Source organism: Melanotaenia boesemani, chromosome 3, assembly GCF_017639745.1.
Source record: "Melanotaenia boesemani isolate fMelBoe1 chromosome 3, fMelBoe1.pri, whole genome shotgun sequence".
NCBI classification, from domain to species: Eukaryota; Metazoa; Chordata; class Actinopteri; order Atheriniformes; family Melanotaeniidae; genus Melanotaenia; species Melanotaenia boesemani.
Window position 1 is genome coordinate 6,981,716 of NC_055684.1, and position 14,664 is coordinate 6,996,379.

A 14,664-nucleotide genomic window follows, 5' to 3' on the forward strand; every position below is an offset into this window, starting at 1 on the left:
AGTGTGGCAGAGAAAGAGATGTTTGTGTGTGTGTGTGTGTGTGTGTGTGTGTGTGTGTGTGTGTGTGTGTGTGTGTGTGTGTGTGTGTGTGTGTGTGTGTGTTCCACACTGTGGGAGGTTTGGGCTGTCGAGTGGGATGAATTGTCTTTTTCAGACTTTATTTTTTGTTGAGCTCCTTTTCTAGATAATCTCACAGCAGATTTCCCTGAACTTGATGAAATATTAAAATGTTTGTTCTTTAAAAACTCCACTGCTGAACTTTGTCAGACTTTTCTCTTTAGCATCAATTGCTAATCCAGCATCTCTCTTCATCCTGTTTCTTTACATTATTTTAGTTTCATAATCGGACAACTGAGGCTGTCCTGAAAACATAATGTCTTGATGTTGACTGGAAATAAAAGGGTTGACCTTCTACATGATTTTTTTCCATAAAAAATAGCTAAAGAAAATCTCATTTTAAGGGTTAAGCTTTGAAGGTTGTCCAGCAGAGCTGTTGGCTGTGTTTTCTCTCGTGTTTCTTTTTTCTTTATTCTTTTAGACACTTTGTCCTGTTTAATGAGCTCTGCTGGTTTTTGCTTCTTCCCTCTCAAGCTGTCTTACAACTAGTCAGCATTCCAGCTACTTGTTGCTCGAGTACATACACATATCGCTGTACAACCATAGAGATTGTGGCACTAAGAGCCCCTCATGGATTGACCCTACCTGACTTGGTCTCTGCAGCCGGCTGTTTATCTTTCCAGACATAAATGGATGTACTCAGAAATAGATCTGACAGGAATTTTAATGGTAATGAGCTTCTCATGACATTGAAGCCCCCTTTCCACTGTTCAAGAAACCCTTTTGCATCTGAGTGCAATGGGAAAGTGTTCAATAGGCATTCAGTCCGTCATCAGATGACAAATAATCAGCACTGATGTTTGCATAGAGCTTGAATAGAAGGCCCTACAACTGAAGTCTGCTACAGACTGATAAAAAGAGACCAAATCCAGCTTTGCCTGTCTGCTAAACACCTGCTGTCAGTCCTGTGGTCTGTCCTTAACAGGCTTGTGCAGCAGGTACATGTTATGGCAGTGATGCCAGGGTGTAAGGTGCTCAGAGCAGCAAACTCAGGCTTGCGACTAACCCCGCTCGCCTCCTTTAGCTATGTTTTAAATAATAAAGACTGTCCATGAAGAATGAAGACTGATTTATCTTCTCTTTGCTCTGTGCTACAGGTTTCATCCAGAAGGATGAATGTTTGAACCTGAACTGCTGAGAGGTCAAGAGGTGACAAACCTCTGTAAAGCACCACTGGAAATAAATGGTGAGAAACTAACATGCCAGAAAGTCCTGTAGGTCTTCTGCTGCAGTTTAAATGATTTATGTTAGTATTAAACTTGTTTAATTATAAAGAACTTTGATGTATTAAATGTTTACTTATCTAACAATATAATTTTTCCTCACATGTTTAATCTGTTACATGACTTGCACCATCTTTTTGGACTACTCAGACTAAGAGAATTGCATGCACAGTATTAATAAAGATCCTATATCAAGGCTACTCAGTATGGTCCTATGAGAGCCTCAATCCAGCAGGTTTTCCACAGATCCCTGCCCTAACACACCAGACTCAAATTAGTCCTTGTGCAGAACATGGTGGGCTATTAGATCCGTTTAATTTGATTCAGGTGTGCTAAAGCAGGAATACATGGAAAACCTGCTGGATACTGGCCCAGAACTATATAATACATATAAACTGCTGATGGTTCTCCAAAGAGGGCCTGCAGGAAGTTAGATTTCTTCATATGTACAATGAATAATGACTTTACTGATAATATTGGTGCAAACCTGCTGGACATTGTAAACTGTTGTTGTACACTTGGCCTGTTCCACAGCAGTTTGAGTTTTGGTCAGTATTGTAGAGGGTCTGTGCAAAGGAAAGGAAACCTTAACCTCTTCACCACAAGGCCTTTTTTTCTGCCCTCTGTCCAAAATGACATACTCAAAAGAAATAAATAAGTATAATCTTGGTTTCAAATGAAAGCTGATGCATGTAGAGTTACTACAAAAGTAATCTTACATTACTTTCGGTGAAAACCAGAAGATAGCGGCCTAAATTTTCTAGGAATTAGTAAAGTAGCCCCAGGACAGGGGTGTCAAACTCCGGTCCTCAAGGGCCGCTAACCTGCAGGTTTTAGTTATTTCCTTGCTCCAACACACCTGAATAAAATCAAATGGGTCCAAGAGCTTCTTGTCAACTTCTTCACAATGACCCATTAATTTTAGTCAGGTGTGTTAGATCAGTGAAACAATGAAAACCTGCAGGATACTGTCCCTCGAGGAATTTAGTTTGACACCCCTGCCCTAGGAATTAGTGAAGTGGTCATAGAAATGAGTAACGCTGTCCCAAGAATGAGTAAAATTGACATAGGAATGAGTAAAGTAGTCCTCAGAATGATTAAACCAGTCCTAGGAAAAAAGTAGAACTGTGTAAAAGCAGAACGTAAAAACAGTGAAGCTGAGCAGTTTTCAAGATGCTGAAATAGAAGTGTTAGTCTGGTAAATATCTCAGGAAGCCATCAACTGATGTTGATGATGATGACATCTCTATCAACGAGTCAGGAGGATCCAGGGACAGCCCCCAAATTCACCTTATGCTGGGCTCACACCAAACGATTTTCACAGTCACAGACGTCACAGAAGTCTTTAGGAAATCTTAGGGGTTTTACTAGAGTCACAGCTCTCCCGTCATCTCCATTGTTAGGTTTAAGCTGGTAATTTGCACTGTTTAACGTCAATCTTTCCCTAATATTGGATCTGTAACAATATCAGACATCAACAACAACCAATAGATGAGCTCTGACAAAAGAAGAAACAGGAATCCTGACAGTCAGAACACCGAAAAAAAACAAACAAAACAAAACAAACCAAAAAAGACAAGAAGCGGTGATGAAACGTCGTCGGTGGACCGTCCAGAAAGAGGAACGGATGGTTATTAAGAAGTAAACGTCTGCTGTGGATCATTTATGTGTTAAAGTATAATGATCTATCAAATGAGAGAAGAAAAGAAAACTCCTTCATGCCTCTAGATTCTGATGAGTCGGTGTAACACCTGGTGGAGATGCAAAGCCACACTTATAATGATGATGTGTAATTCCCTCCTGGAAGGAAACTCTCCCCTTGCTTCCTTTGCTGTGGGCAGATCAGCCCTGTTCAATATTAGCTGTCCAACATATCACAAAAAATGCTGAAAGAATCTAGTTGTAGTCTTGTAAATAGTGATTCACAGTCTTTGTCAAACCTCAGTCCGAGACTCGGCTGAGACGTAAAATTCTAAACATTTGTCTTTAGATGTGAGCTGGTAGTTTTCTAGAGTCTTTTGCAAATCTTTTGCAAGTCTTCTGGTGTAAGCCCTGCATAAGAAACACCAAGAGGATCCAGAAAGAAGTGAAGCCCAAGACATTCTATGACAGGAAGGGTGGATACTTCACTATAACACCCCCTTTTCATCTCCATGGAAACTACTAGGACCTTCATGATTCATTTCAAACAAAGGCCATAGGAGAACGCATTAGAGGTTTTAGAACTGCAATAAAACTTTTCACCGTGTAGTGAAGAGGATAGACAACTATATTATTGTGAGTGTAGATATTCACTGATGTTTTTTATGTTTTCTTTCCCTCAGGTCTTCTACCATGCCTCCAGGGACAGTGTGTCATCTTTCAGTGTTGATTGTCCGGACACTGTTGACTCTCCTGCTTGTAGCTCTTGGCTGGCCCTGTGTTTCCACATCCAGTAGCGTTTGGGGATTAGACTTATCCCACTCTGATCCTTATCCCACCTTCATACGGAATGACACGCAGTTTGAGCACCTTGCCCTGCATCCTGATCCCAGTGTAGGTTGGGTCTATGTTGGAGCTCGAGATCATTTGTTCCAGTTGGATCGATTCCTCCAAACTAAGCTTCAGTTTGACACTGGACCTGTCACAGACAGCCGAGAATGCTTACCTCCAGTGACAGAGAGCAACTGCCCTCAGGCAAAGGAAACCAGCAACCACAACAAGCTCCTGCTGGTTGATCCGTACTCTATGGAGCTCATTACCTGTGGGAGCATCAACCAAGGAATCTGCCAGAAGCGTAGCCTGGATTCTGTGGATAAAGTACTTTTCTCTACAGAGAGGCCAGTGGATACTCAGTATGTTGCAGCTAACCACCCCAACGTTAGCACCGTTGGGCTTGTTGTTCGCCCTCATCCTGACAGGCGGCCGGTGCTATTTGTGGGGCGGGGATACACCAGCAGTCATCCACCCATTTCCACCAGAAACCTTGCCCAGGAGCCCATCTTCTCCTATGAGGAGACTGCCAAGCTGGCGGTGGCTGGCCGTCTCTCAGAATATGACCATCATTTTGTGGCTTCATTTGCTCACCGTCACCACGTATACTTCCTCTTCTACAGGCGGGATCTGAAGTCACAGTCAAGGGAATACCGTACTTACATCTCACGCGTATGCTTGGATGATCAGTCCTATTACTCCTACGTGGAGGTACCCTTGACATGTCGTTCCAGGGCGGGTAAAGTTTACAACCTCCTACAAGCTGTCCAGCTGGGGCTTTCCAAGGATGGTGGCGATAGTCAGGGTTCAGAGATTCTTCTGGGGGTCTTCTCCACTCATTTGGCTTCCTCAGCTCGGCCCAGTGAGGACTCTGCTCTCTGCATGTTTAATCTTGAAGATGTGGACCAGAGGATCAACTCCACCAGAGACCTGTGCTATACACAGATGGGTAGAGAAGCACGAATGGAAGCAGCCTACATCGAATATGAAGTCAAATCGAACTGTGCCAACCTTCCAGAGGTGAGATCAGCAGCGTTCCCCATTGTTTCACTCAACATCCTGTTATCAGTTTTATTTAAGGAACAACAGTCTGAATACAGTGGCGTGCAAAAGTGTTGAACCTTTTTTTCTTTCTATTTATTGTTTGTTACAATTTTAATGTTTTCTTTGTTTTATGTTTAAACAAAACTACAAAAATTGTCCGAAGTGATGAAGTAAATATTGGTAAATCTTTTTTCTTAATTCTAAATATTTAAATAGGAGAAACTGTAGCATTCATACTATATGTTATCTCCCCACAAACTCCGTGCTTTGTATTTCCACGTTCCTCATCAGGTCCAGCTACATTGTCTTTGGGAATGTCTGTATGGCCTTGGTACATCCAGTCTCTGGGAATTTTGTCCGTTCCTCTTAACGCTTCCATCTCCTTCAGGTTCTGGTTCTGCTGATGTTCATCAGTCTTTAAGTCCAACCACATGGATTAGCTCTGGACTTTGATTTAGTCATTCCAACACATTCTAACCCAGTGTGTCTTTATCAGGAAGATGAGGGTCATTGTCCTGCTGAAAGGTGAACCCTGTTCTTAATCTTTGGAAGCAGGGAACAGGTTCAACTTGGATTTATCCCCATCCATCATTTCAGTTCTGACCAGTTTAGCTGCTGATGGAAACTTCCCCACATCATGATGCTGTCTCCACCATGCTTCACTGTTGGTTTTGCTCAGTTTTGGTCTCCTCTCACCAGACGACCTTCTTCCAGTTGTTTGGAGACTCTCCTTTATGTCTTCTACTTTACTTCTGGTTAACTTTTTTGAAAAGTGATAAAGTTCACAGTGTTTTTATATTAGTGATGGTGATAACGTTACCTTAGGACTTTCCTTTGACTCTCAACATGAACAGCCAGACAGGACAGTTAATGACATATATTAAGTGTAAAAATAAGTCTTTGTAATTGGGATTATTTTAGCAGTTATACTGAGAACTAGTAAAAGTCATAATGAATAGAAGATAAAGATGAACGTTGATGTTACAAACGGTCCCTAACATACTGGAAAAGCTGAGGATTTGGTCTAAACCAGCAGCTCAGAGTCGACGTGGATTATTCTGAGTGAGGGGCAGCTCATTTGTTGTACTTTTTTCCACATTAGAACATAGATTAGCTTTCCTATTTTTAACCCAGCTGGGTTATTCCCTGTAGTTTAGATATTTTGGCCAGAAGGACAGACTTTTATCCTGTTTTTTTGTCATAAAGCAGCAGTGCCAGGGAGTGAAAACAAATAGTTTCCTTTTTCTGTGCTCGATAAATTCCACATCATTGAGTGAAACCACTTGGTGGTTTACATTGAGGAAAAGATGGCAGCGACGGTACTCCACTCCCTCCACTCGCTGCTTCTAATTGTATGTTTGGGTCACAGAATGCTAAAAAGAGAGATTTCTGCTTGCAGGAATAATGGTGATCTGGTGTTGTGTAAAAAATTAATTTGTGACTTTCACAAACCTCATCCTGTGTTAACATATATGACATTAAAAGACACACTGCATGGTTTTCTTGATCTCTTTACAAAAGAACAGGCTGATTTGAAAGATGTTTTATTTTTCTTTGAGTATAAAAGTTTACCAAAGGAGTAAGTCATGCAGCTGAAGCTCCCATCTTACAGCAACATAGCTGTAATTATTAAAACAACAAATCCATTTTAATTGTTCATTTAGTTACATAAATATCTGGAAGGTGAATTGAATAAGATAATGGAAGATCAATTCTTTGAATTTTGACTTCAGCTTGTGGATTTGTGTTTATCTGCTTACAGCATGTGAACACTACACTGATTTTACCAGGTCCACCTTTTAGTACCGGGTTGGACCCCCTTCTTCCTCCAGAACTGCCTTAATTCTTGCTGTCATAGATTGAGCGAAATCTTGGAAACATTCTTCAGAGATTTTGCTCCATATTGACATGACAGCATCACAGCTGCTGCAGATTTGTTGGCTACAGAAACACCGTTAGCTGGTGTGACTTTCTGTGAAATCCTTCTGTTACTTTCTAAATGGTAATGCAGGTTGAGTGATGTTGATTGATGACAACCGTACAGATTCGCCACAAAAGACTTGGGACAGCCAGCCGAACCAAAGCTTTGAAGGAAAGGTTAAAAACCTGGAAAAGGAAATGCGGAGTGGAAGCAGAAGGGACAAATCATAGCGAACTTCACATTTCTAGAATGGAAAAGATGTTGCCACAATTTCCGGGACTTTACTTATTCCTGGGATTGCATTACTCACTGCTAGGACTACTTTCTTCAGTCCTAGGACAAATTTACTTGTTCTTAGAACAACTTTTCTCCTCCTTAGGACTACTTTACTCCTTCCTAAGACTAATATCCTCATTCCCAGGACTACTTTAATAGGACTAATTTACTAATCCCTGCAACTACAGTTTTGCAGTGAGATTAAAATGTTTAACCTTTACTGGATCCCTGCAAACAAACACACAATCAGCTCTGATCCTGATCCAGGATAGTTGATCTGCATCACGAAAGACTCAAGCAAGATTTAAACCATCTGGACTGTTTGTTGTTGCTGATGATTAGTTTTGAAGATACTTAGTGTAAATCAGTGGCCTAAATGCAACTTCAGCAGTGCTTTGCCATGATCTGACTCCATGTGTTTATTACTGTCCTTTGTGTTTATGGTAAAGTGTCCAGATGATTGCAGTCTGCACAGCATTTGCCAGCACGTGTAATCACAGACTCCTATCAGCCAGTCATCTGCTGCAATAAAACGTCAGGCCATGTTCCCAGGCTGGACTTTTTTTTTCCAGTTTTAATCTAATTTTCTTTGAATGAGCTCATGTCGGTTTATTTTAAAACATTTCTGATGTTTATCTTTATGCTCATTTAGGGTTAAACATTTAGCTTTACTGAAACAATAATGTAAAAATAGGGAAAATATTTTCATTGTCTCACTGATAAAAAGTAAAGCAGTTCAGTCCAAATAAGGGGTCTATGCATAACACCAGAACAGGCAATAATGTGTAGTCCATCAAAGCAGGCTGAGCTCTCAGGTTCACTGTCCAGAGCAAAGAAACTGTGCTTCTGAGATCTTTAAAGTTTATGGTTTCAGCTAGATTTTGTTCCCAAAGCTCAACCCATTCACAAGGAATCCTGCCACAACCACAACAGGCCACCACAGAAATTCATGACAAGTCACTCAGTGCCTTCCTTAGGAAGTCATATGTTTTATTTGTATGTGTGATTTAATGCATTCGTTGACCTGATCTGCTCCACCAGAACACCCTGGATGCCTACCCCTGTGGCTCTGACCATACTCCCAGTCCCATGGCCAGTCGGATCGCTGTGGAAGTGGAGACCATATTGGACAGTCCATCTGCCCGCCTCACTGCTGTGGCTGTCAGCGTTAAGGCGGGGCACACAATCGCCTTTCTAGGAGACTCCAAAGGGAACGTGCACAAGGTAATGGGCTGTTGGTGATTGTATGGTACATGTGGTTTATGTGGTGGAGATTTCAGCAATCTTCTGAAGAGCAGAGTCCAGCCATTTGTGGGACTTTTGTGTTTCTCACAGAATTAGATTCTACTTTCAAATGTCAGGCTCACATCAGGATGTTGGTTCACTTCTTACAGAGTTGTGTGTCACCATGGCAACTGATGCTAGAAACCTAACCCGTTCTAGTCAGATTTAGCTCTGAGATAAGAGACAAACAGGTGGAAGCTCCGCCTACTAATCTGTCAGCTTTCAGAAAAGGAAAAATTCAAGAAGACATGGGAGTGTGGAGGAAGGGAGCATCTCTGTCCGACTCGCCGACTCTGGAAGTTAAAGAGCTGTTTGACTTTCACTGGTCTTCGTCTTTCTAAGAGATAAGAAGGTTCAGCTGAAGGATGATCCTGTGGCACTTTGACAAAGTCGGATGAATTTTTTTCAGATACCTCTAGAACACACATGAACATGCTTCATTCATGCTTTAATGACGTGGCAGTATTATTATTATTATATAATTCTGTAATATTTGATAATGAAGTGTCTACCGGCTGGAAAACAACAGAGCCTCAGACCGTGTTTTTTTTTTTTTTTAACTTTGGTGTTAGTGAGCTCGTTAAAGTGTCCTATGACAAAAGTAATTTATATGCAAAAAGTAATTTCAGAGGTTTAAGTGATTCAACAATGTTGTAGCTATGGTAAATTCTTGTTGATTAGGGTTACGGTTAGCTAACCTTAACCTTCACTCTGACCTTACGGTTAGCTGGGACACAGCTACATGAATTGGGACTATCTTGGTCTTCACTTCTTTCTGGATCTTCATGGTGTTTCTAAGGGGAACGTGGGGGCTATCCATTGATTCTCCTGACTCTGACCACTGATAGAGGGGTCCATCATCAACACCTACCAATGGCTTCCTGAGATATTTACCTGCATAACACTTCTATTAAAACACCTGGAAAACCGTTTAGGTTCACTTTTTTTTTCCACAGGTTTTCATCAGACCATACTTTACTCAACCATGGGAATACTATACTCATTCCCAGCACTACTTTATTTATTCCAAGGAATATGTTATTAATTCCCAGAACTACTATACTCATTCCTAGCACTACTTTATTTATTCCAAGGAATATGTTATTAATTCCCAGAACTACTATACTCATTCCTATGTCCACTTTACTCATTCCTGGGACTACTTTAGTCATTTCTAGAATAATTGGGCTGCTATTCTCTGGTTAACGGTTTACATTTTCTTCCGTGCTCCAGGTGGATTTACTCTGACAGTCTTGATTCTGACTCTTCTGTAGTAATGTCACATGTTTCGGCTTTCATATCAAAAACTACATTTAAAAGCCTTCACACATCAGAGTATGTAACGGCAATTTAAACCACACCTCATTGTAGTCTCTTTCACACTCACTCACACACTTACCAATGCACACCTCATTCTGCATGAATATGAACTCCCATCTCTAGTCACTGCCTCTTAACTGAATGTAGGTTAAAAAATATATATACATATATCAAAGAATAAAAACATCTGGCTTGACGCTGCTGTGAGGAAGCAGTATCTTTGGGACCCATTCACACCAGAAACCATCCCACCCATGATGAGAGAGGGAACCACCCAAATCAGGGCAGGCCTGGGTCCTGCACTGCACACAGAAAAGGGCAGTTACCGGGCAAACAACCCTGCAGACAGAGCAGGCAGAGCTACCGGTGTGGAGGGTCCCCAGGAGGACAATACTGGACCTAAAAAGTAAAAGTGGTATTTTGGTATTAAGTAGGTGTTACTTTAAAATAAATATGACAAAATAAATTAGATAAATACCAAAATCAAATAAAATACAGCTATAAACTAAAAAGAAAGATCTTGAACCTGTTTTTAAAAACAGCAACCGTCTCTGCAATCCTGAGGTTCTCTGGCAGGCTGTTCCAGTCGAGTGGTAGAACCAGGCCTCACCAAAGGTTTGGTTCTGACTTTGGGAACAACTATTTAAAAGAATTTAAAAGAAGGTCAGATAAATGAGAAGGCCCAAGACCATTGAGACATTTATAAACAACTAAAGAACCATAAAAGTTTTCGAAAAGGGTTCAGACGGTCAGAGTGAAGCTCAGTCTCATGGAAGGAGAGGAGGAGTGTCCTGTTGTCAGGATAATAATGAGAGGCCATAAAGAGGATTAGTGATATCTGGCGCTGAGTGGATCAGCAGTAAAAGCTCCGTGTGGCACACATTGTCTGGGTTTAATCACAGAAAATGTTTTTGTTTTCAGTTTGATTATTAGTCACTTCAGCATTGAGGTCAGTGGACCATGGAGGTAGTAGTAGAGAGGTCCCCTGATATCGGAGGTTTACAGATTGGAGCTTTCCTGTACACAATAGACTCTTTGTGTCTTTTTTCTCAATGGTGGCTTGTAGTTGGGGTCCCTGGGTGAGCTGAAATAGCACAATGACCCTCATTAACATAATCTTGTACAGTTACATCATACAGAGCCAGTTAAACCTCGAGCTGTACATCACTTCTATGTTACAGAGTGCCATGTCATTTCTGAAAGGCTGTTATTGATAACAGCAGCATCATTGTAGTGGTCAGTTTCCATCAACCTTTTACTGCACATTTTAAAGAGGTTGACGGAAATGTCACAGTTTGAAACAAAAAATTCCCATTTTACTAGAAGAAAAAAAAGGCTTCAGATAGCCTGCTTTTTCAGAACAATAGCTGGTGCATGTGGAAATGCCTGATACCAGTCAACCCTGGCTTAGCAAATACGTCACTCGTGAGTACAATGTGAGAAATCAGCTGCTTCTGTTCGGAGAATAAACGTGACCAAAACCAGGTGACAGAGAAAATAATCACTTATTAAAGTGTTCCTAACATCTCTATAGAGCTGATTTCTGATATGACCCAAACCACCAGTTGTGGTTCTTTCACCATACCATACCATACCAGTTTATTTATAAAACACTTCAACAACAACAATAATGACAAAAGTCCTTTAAAACAGAACCAAAGCAAAACAGACACACAGGCCGAAGGTAACGGACATAAAGAACACAACTAGAAAAGAACAAAAACAATAACATGTTACATAAAACTCAAGTCAACCTCTCATACTGGGTCGAAGGCCAGGGAGTAAAAATGGGATTATAGATGTGATAAAAACTCAAAGTGAAGGAACTTTCTTAACGTTAGATGGTAAATTATTCCGAAGTTTTCAGATTAAAAAAACTTTATTTATCCCATTTGGGCAATTCACTAAAAGAAAAACAGACAAATCCTCACAAATTGTTTCACAATCTTTACTTTTCAAAAAGAAAAAAAAATCAACTGAATATTCAGTAAATAACAGTAAAATAACAGTAAACAGTAAAATGACTGTTTCCTCTTCTACACCTACACCTACAGAGGATCAACATGCTGGAAACAAAGATTCAACAGCTTGAGGTGAATGTGGAAGTGAATGGATTCTGTGGAAATGAAACAACCTTGCCTTTAATAAAAAACAGCGGACAAGATTGCGCTAACACACAGCTAATTAGCACAAACTTAACTGGAAAGAAAAAGGAGGACAATGTCCAAGTAATAACTCTTTCACTGATAGTCCTCCCTGGAATGCTCTTGGTGCAAAGCCAAAGAGTAAATCATCTCACAGGGAAATGGGAGGACGAGTAACAGGCAGAGCCCAGTTTGCTGAGATTAGTGATGCGACCGGCTGGCCTGCTCTGCCATCCAGACCAAGCACATCCTCAACCCCTCTCATTAGCAAGACACAGTCGTGGCCAGTTATCAGAAGGATAACTAATAAATCCTCTCCACAACAACCGGATATGCGACTACAGAACAGATTTGCTCCACTGCTGCAGGACTCTGGATCTACACCAGATGACCAAAATGAAATCTCCCTACACACCAGAACAAGTCAGAAAGTAAAAGGCGACAAGCTGGGCCTCAGACTCTGATTGTTGGTGACTTCGGTGTGAAAGACGTGAGAAATGTGAGTGGAAAACGTACAAAAGTACTGTGCTTTCCCAAGGATATAGTATCAGATGTGAGAGGCAAAATTACGCAAATTGTGGTGGCGCACCCAACTGTGGAAAAACTCATCCTGCATGTGGGGTCGAATGATGTTGTGAAACAACAATCGGAGGTGCTGAAGCAGGATTTTACTGAACTGCTGGATACGATCAGCTGTTTGGATGCCCAGATATTCGTCAGTGGCCCTCTCCCTCCCATCAGAGGAGGAGTGGAGAGATTCAGTAGGCTGTTTACTCTGAATGCATGGCTGTCGGCTGTATGTACCACACATCCAGTTCATTTCATAGACAACTTCAGCCTCTTCTGGGACCGCAGGCACTTTTTTAGATGGATGGATTCTGCCTGAACAGGTCAGGAGTGAAGTTTATTTTATTTTCTGAACAGACACTCTGTTCCCTCGGACAAGGACAACAAACAAGAGAGACCAAAACAACGTGATAAGACAGAGCCTAGAGGAAACCTTAGGAAAAAACCACTTCAGCCCCCTCCTGAACAAAGCCCCAAAGCAAACGAGGACCCACCCCCTTCATCTCATCATACTCCATCCAAGTCACCCTCCCTCTCCCCATCCTCCCCACCCCTGAAAGAGCTGGTCACTATTGCGACCAAACTAACCCCATGCCACAGTATGTTTCTGTCCCCCATAAACCCCCCACCGGGGCGGCTAAAGGGGGGGTGCACCCAGCCCCTCCTGTTCCACCATGCCAGCTTCATGTTTCGGGTGTATGATGTGTGGAGGGTCCAGGCTGTGTAGATAACGGCAGTCGTGATTTTTCCCAGGTCCAGCTGAACCCCTGTTTATTAGAAGGTTCAAAAATATCTGTACTGCAACAGAAGGAGAAAAGTAGCTCGGTCAGAACACAGAGAGCTGCTTTCTAAAAGTTTCTAAGTAGAGTTAACATACCCTGTGAGCCACAGCGTGCCCCAAACATAGGGTAAACAATTCCAAACCCATTAAGTTAGCTTTATTAAATGTTAGGTCATTAGCAGGGAAAACATTTTTAATGAATGATTTTATAACTGAGCACAACCTTGATTTTATGTTTTTAACAGAGACTTGCTTAAACCAAGATAACAACGCAGCCGCTCTGATAGAGTCAAGCCCTCCCAACTTTAGTTTTATCAGTGAGGTCAGACTGAACAGGAGAGGAGGGGGTTGCAGTTTTATTTAATGAATCATTTCAGTGTAAGCAGTTATCTCTTGGAAGTTTTACTTCTTTTGAATATGTGGCTCTTCAGTTGAAAGCTTATTATAAAATAATATATCTAAATGCCACCAGGGCACTGTGCAGAATTTTATGAAGAGTTTAGTGAACTGCTGGCTACAATCTGTTTGGATTTTGACTGTGTAATTATTGTTGGCGATTTTAACATCCATGTAGACAATCCTCAGAACAAAGCGACTAAAGATCTGGGTAACAGTCTGGAGAACTTTGGGCTGACTCAGCATATAACAGAGCCCACACACATTAAAGGACACACTCTAGACTTGGTGATTTCGAAGAGTTTGGATGTTTCCAAGGTTACTGTGTGTGATGTGGGCCTGTCTGGTCATTACTGTGTTTTCTTTGAGTGTACAGTTTCTGTTCACACAAATGTCTCAACAGAGATGATCGCAAAACGCTGTATAACTAAAAACACGAGTGGGATGTTTAACCAGGCCTTCTCTTCAAGACCTGCCCTGTCAGGCGGTTCAGCCAATGAGCTTGTCACTAGTTTTAATGCTAAAATGTTAAGTATTATGGATGCTATTGCTCCTATTAAGGTGAAAGTTGTCTCTGGAAAGAAAAAGTTTCCATGGAGAAATTCCACACTGGTAAACCATGGAAAAAGAGATTGTTGGAAATCCGAGCACAGATGGAGAAAAACAAATCTACAGGTTCATTATGACATGTATAAAGAGAAATTTCACTCTTATAATCTACAACTGAAGAATGCAAGAAAGTCCTATTTCTGACATTATTAGCAAAAACTATCATAATGCTCGGGTCTTATTCACTATTGTTGACAGGTTAACAAACCCTCCTGTGTCAATAGCACCTAAACTTTATTCCACCAAGGCCTGCATTGAGTTTGCCAAATTTTTCATGGAAAAAATCCAAAATATCACACAAGTAGTTGGTTTATCAACAGCAGATTCAACAGACATACTGTGTCCATTGAAAACCAGTTTAAGCACCATGACACAGTTTAATCCCATTAACAGCAAAGATCTGGGCGACATCTTATGTCAGCTGAACTTCTCCTCTTGCTGCTTGGACATCCTGCCCACAGGTTTCTTCAAAAAGGTCTCAAAGACTTTGGACCCAGATTTGTTACAGAT

General features: G+C 41.2%; 1 protein-coding gene across 5 annotated transcripts in view; it reads left to right on the plus strand.

Annotated features, from left to right (window-relative positions):
• plxnb1b (plexin b1b) overlaps positions 1–14,664 on the plus strand; it is a 132,669-nt gene that overhangs the window by 69,904 nt on the left and 48,101 nt on the right. For all 5 annotated transcript variants that reach the window (XM_041979794.1, XM_041979797.1, XM_041979798.1 and 2 more), the window contains 3 exons: positions 1,215–1,303; positions 3,665–4,832; positions 8,095–8,277. In XM_041979794.1, the coding sequence (XP_041835728.1) occupies positions 3,675–4,832; positions 8,095–8,277 (1,341 nt within the window). In that variant the 5' untranslated portion in view covers positions 1,215–1,303; positions 3,665–3,674. The remainder of the gene's footprint in view (positions 1–1,214; positions 1,304–3,664; positions 4,833–8,094; positions 8,278–14,664) is intronic.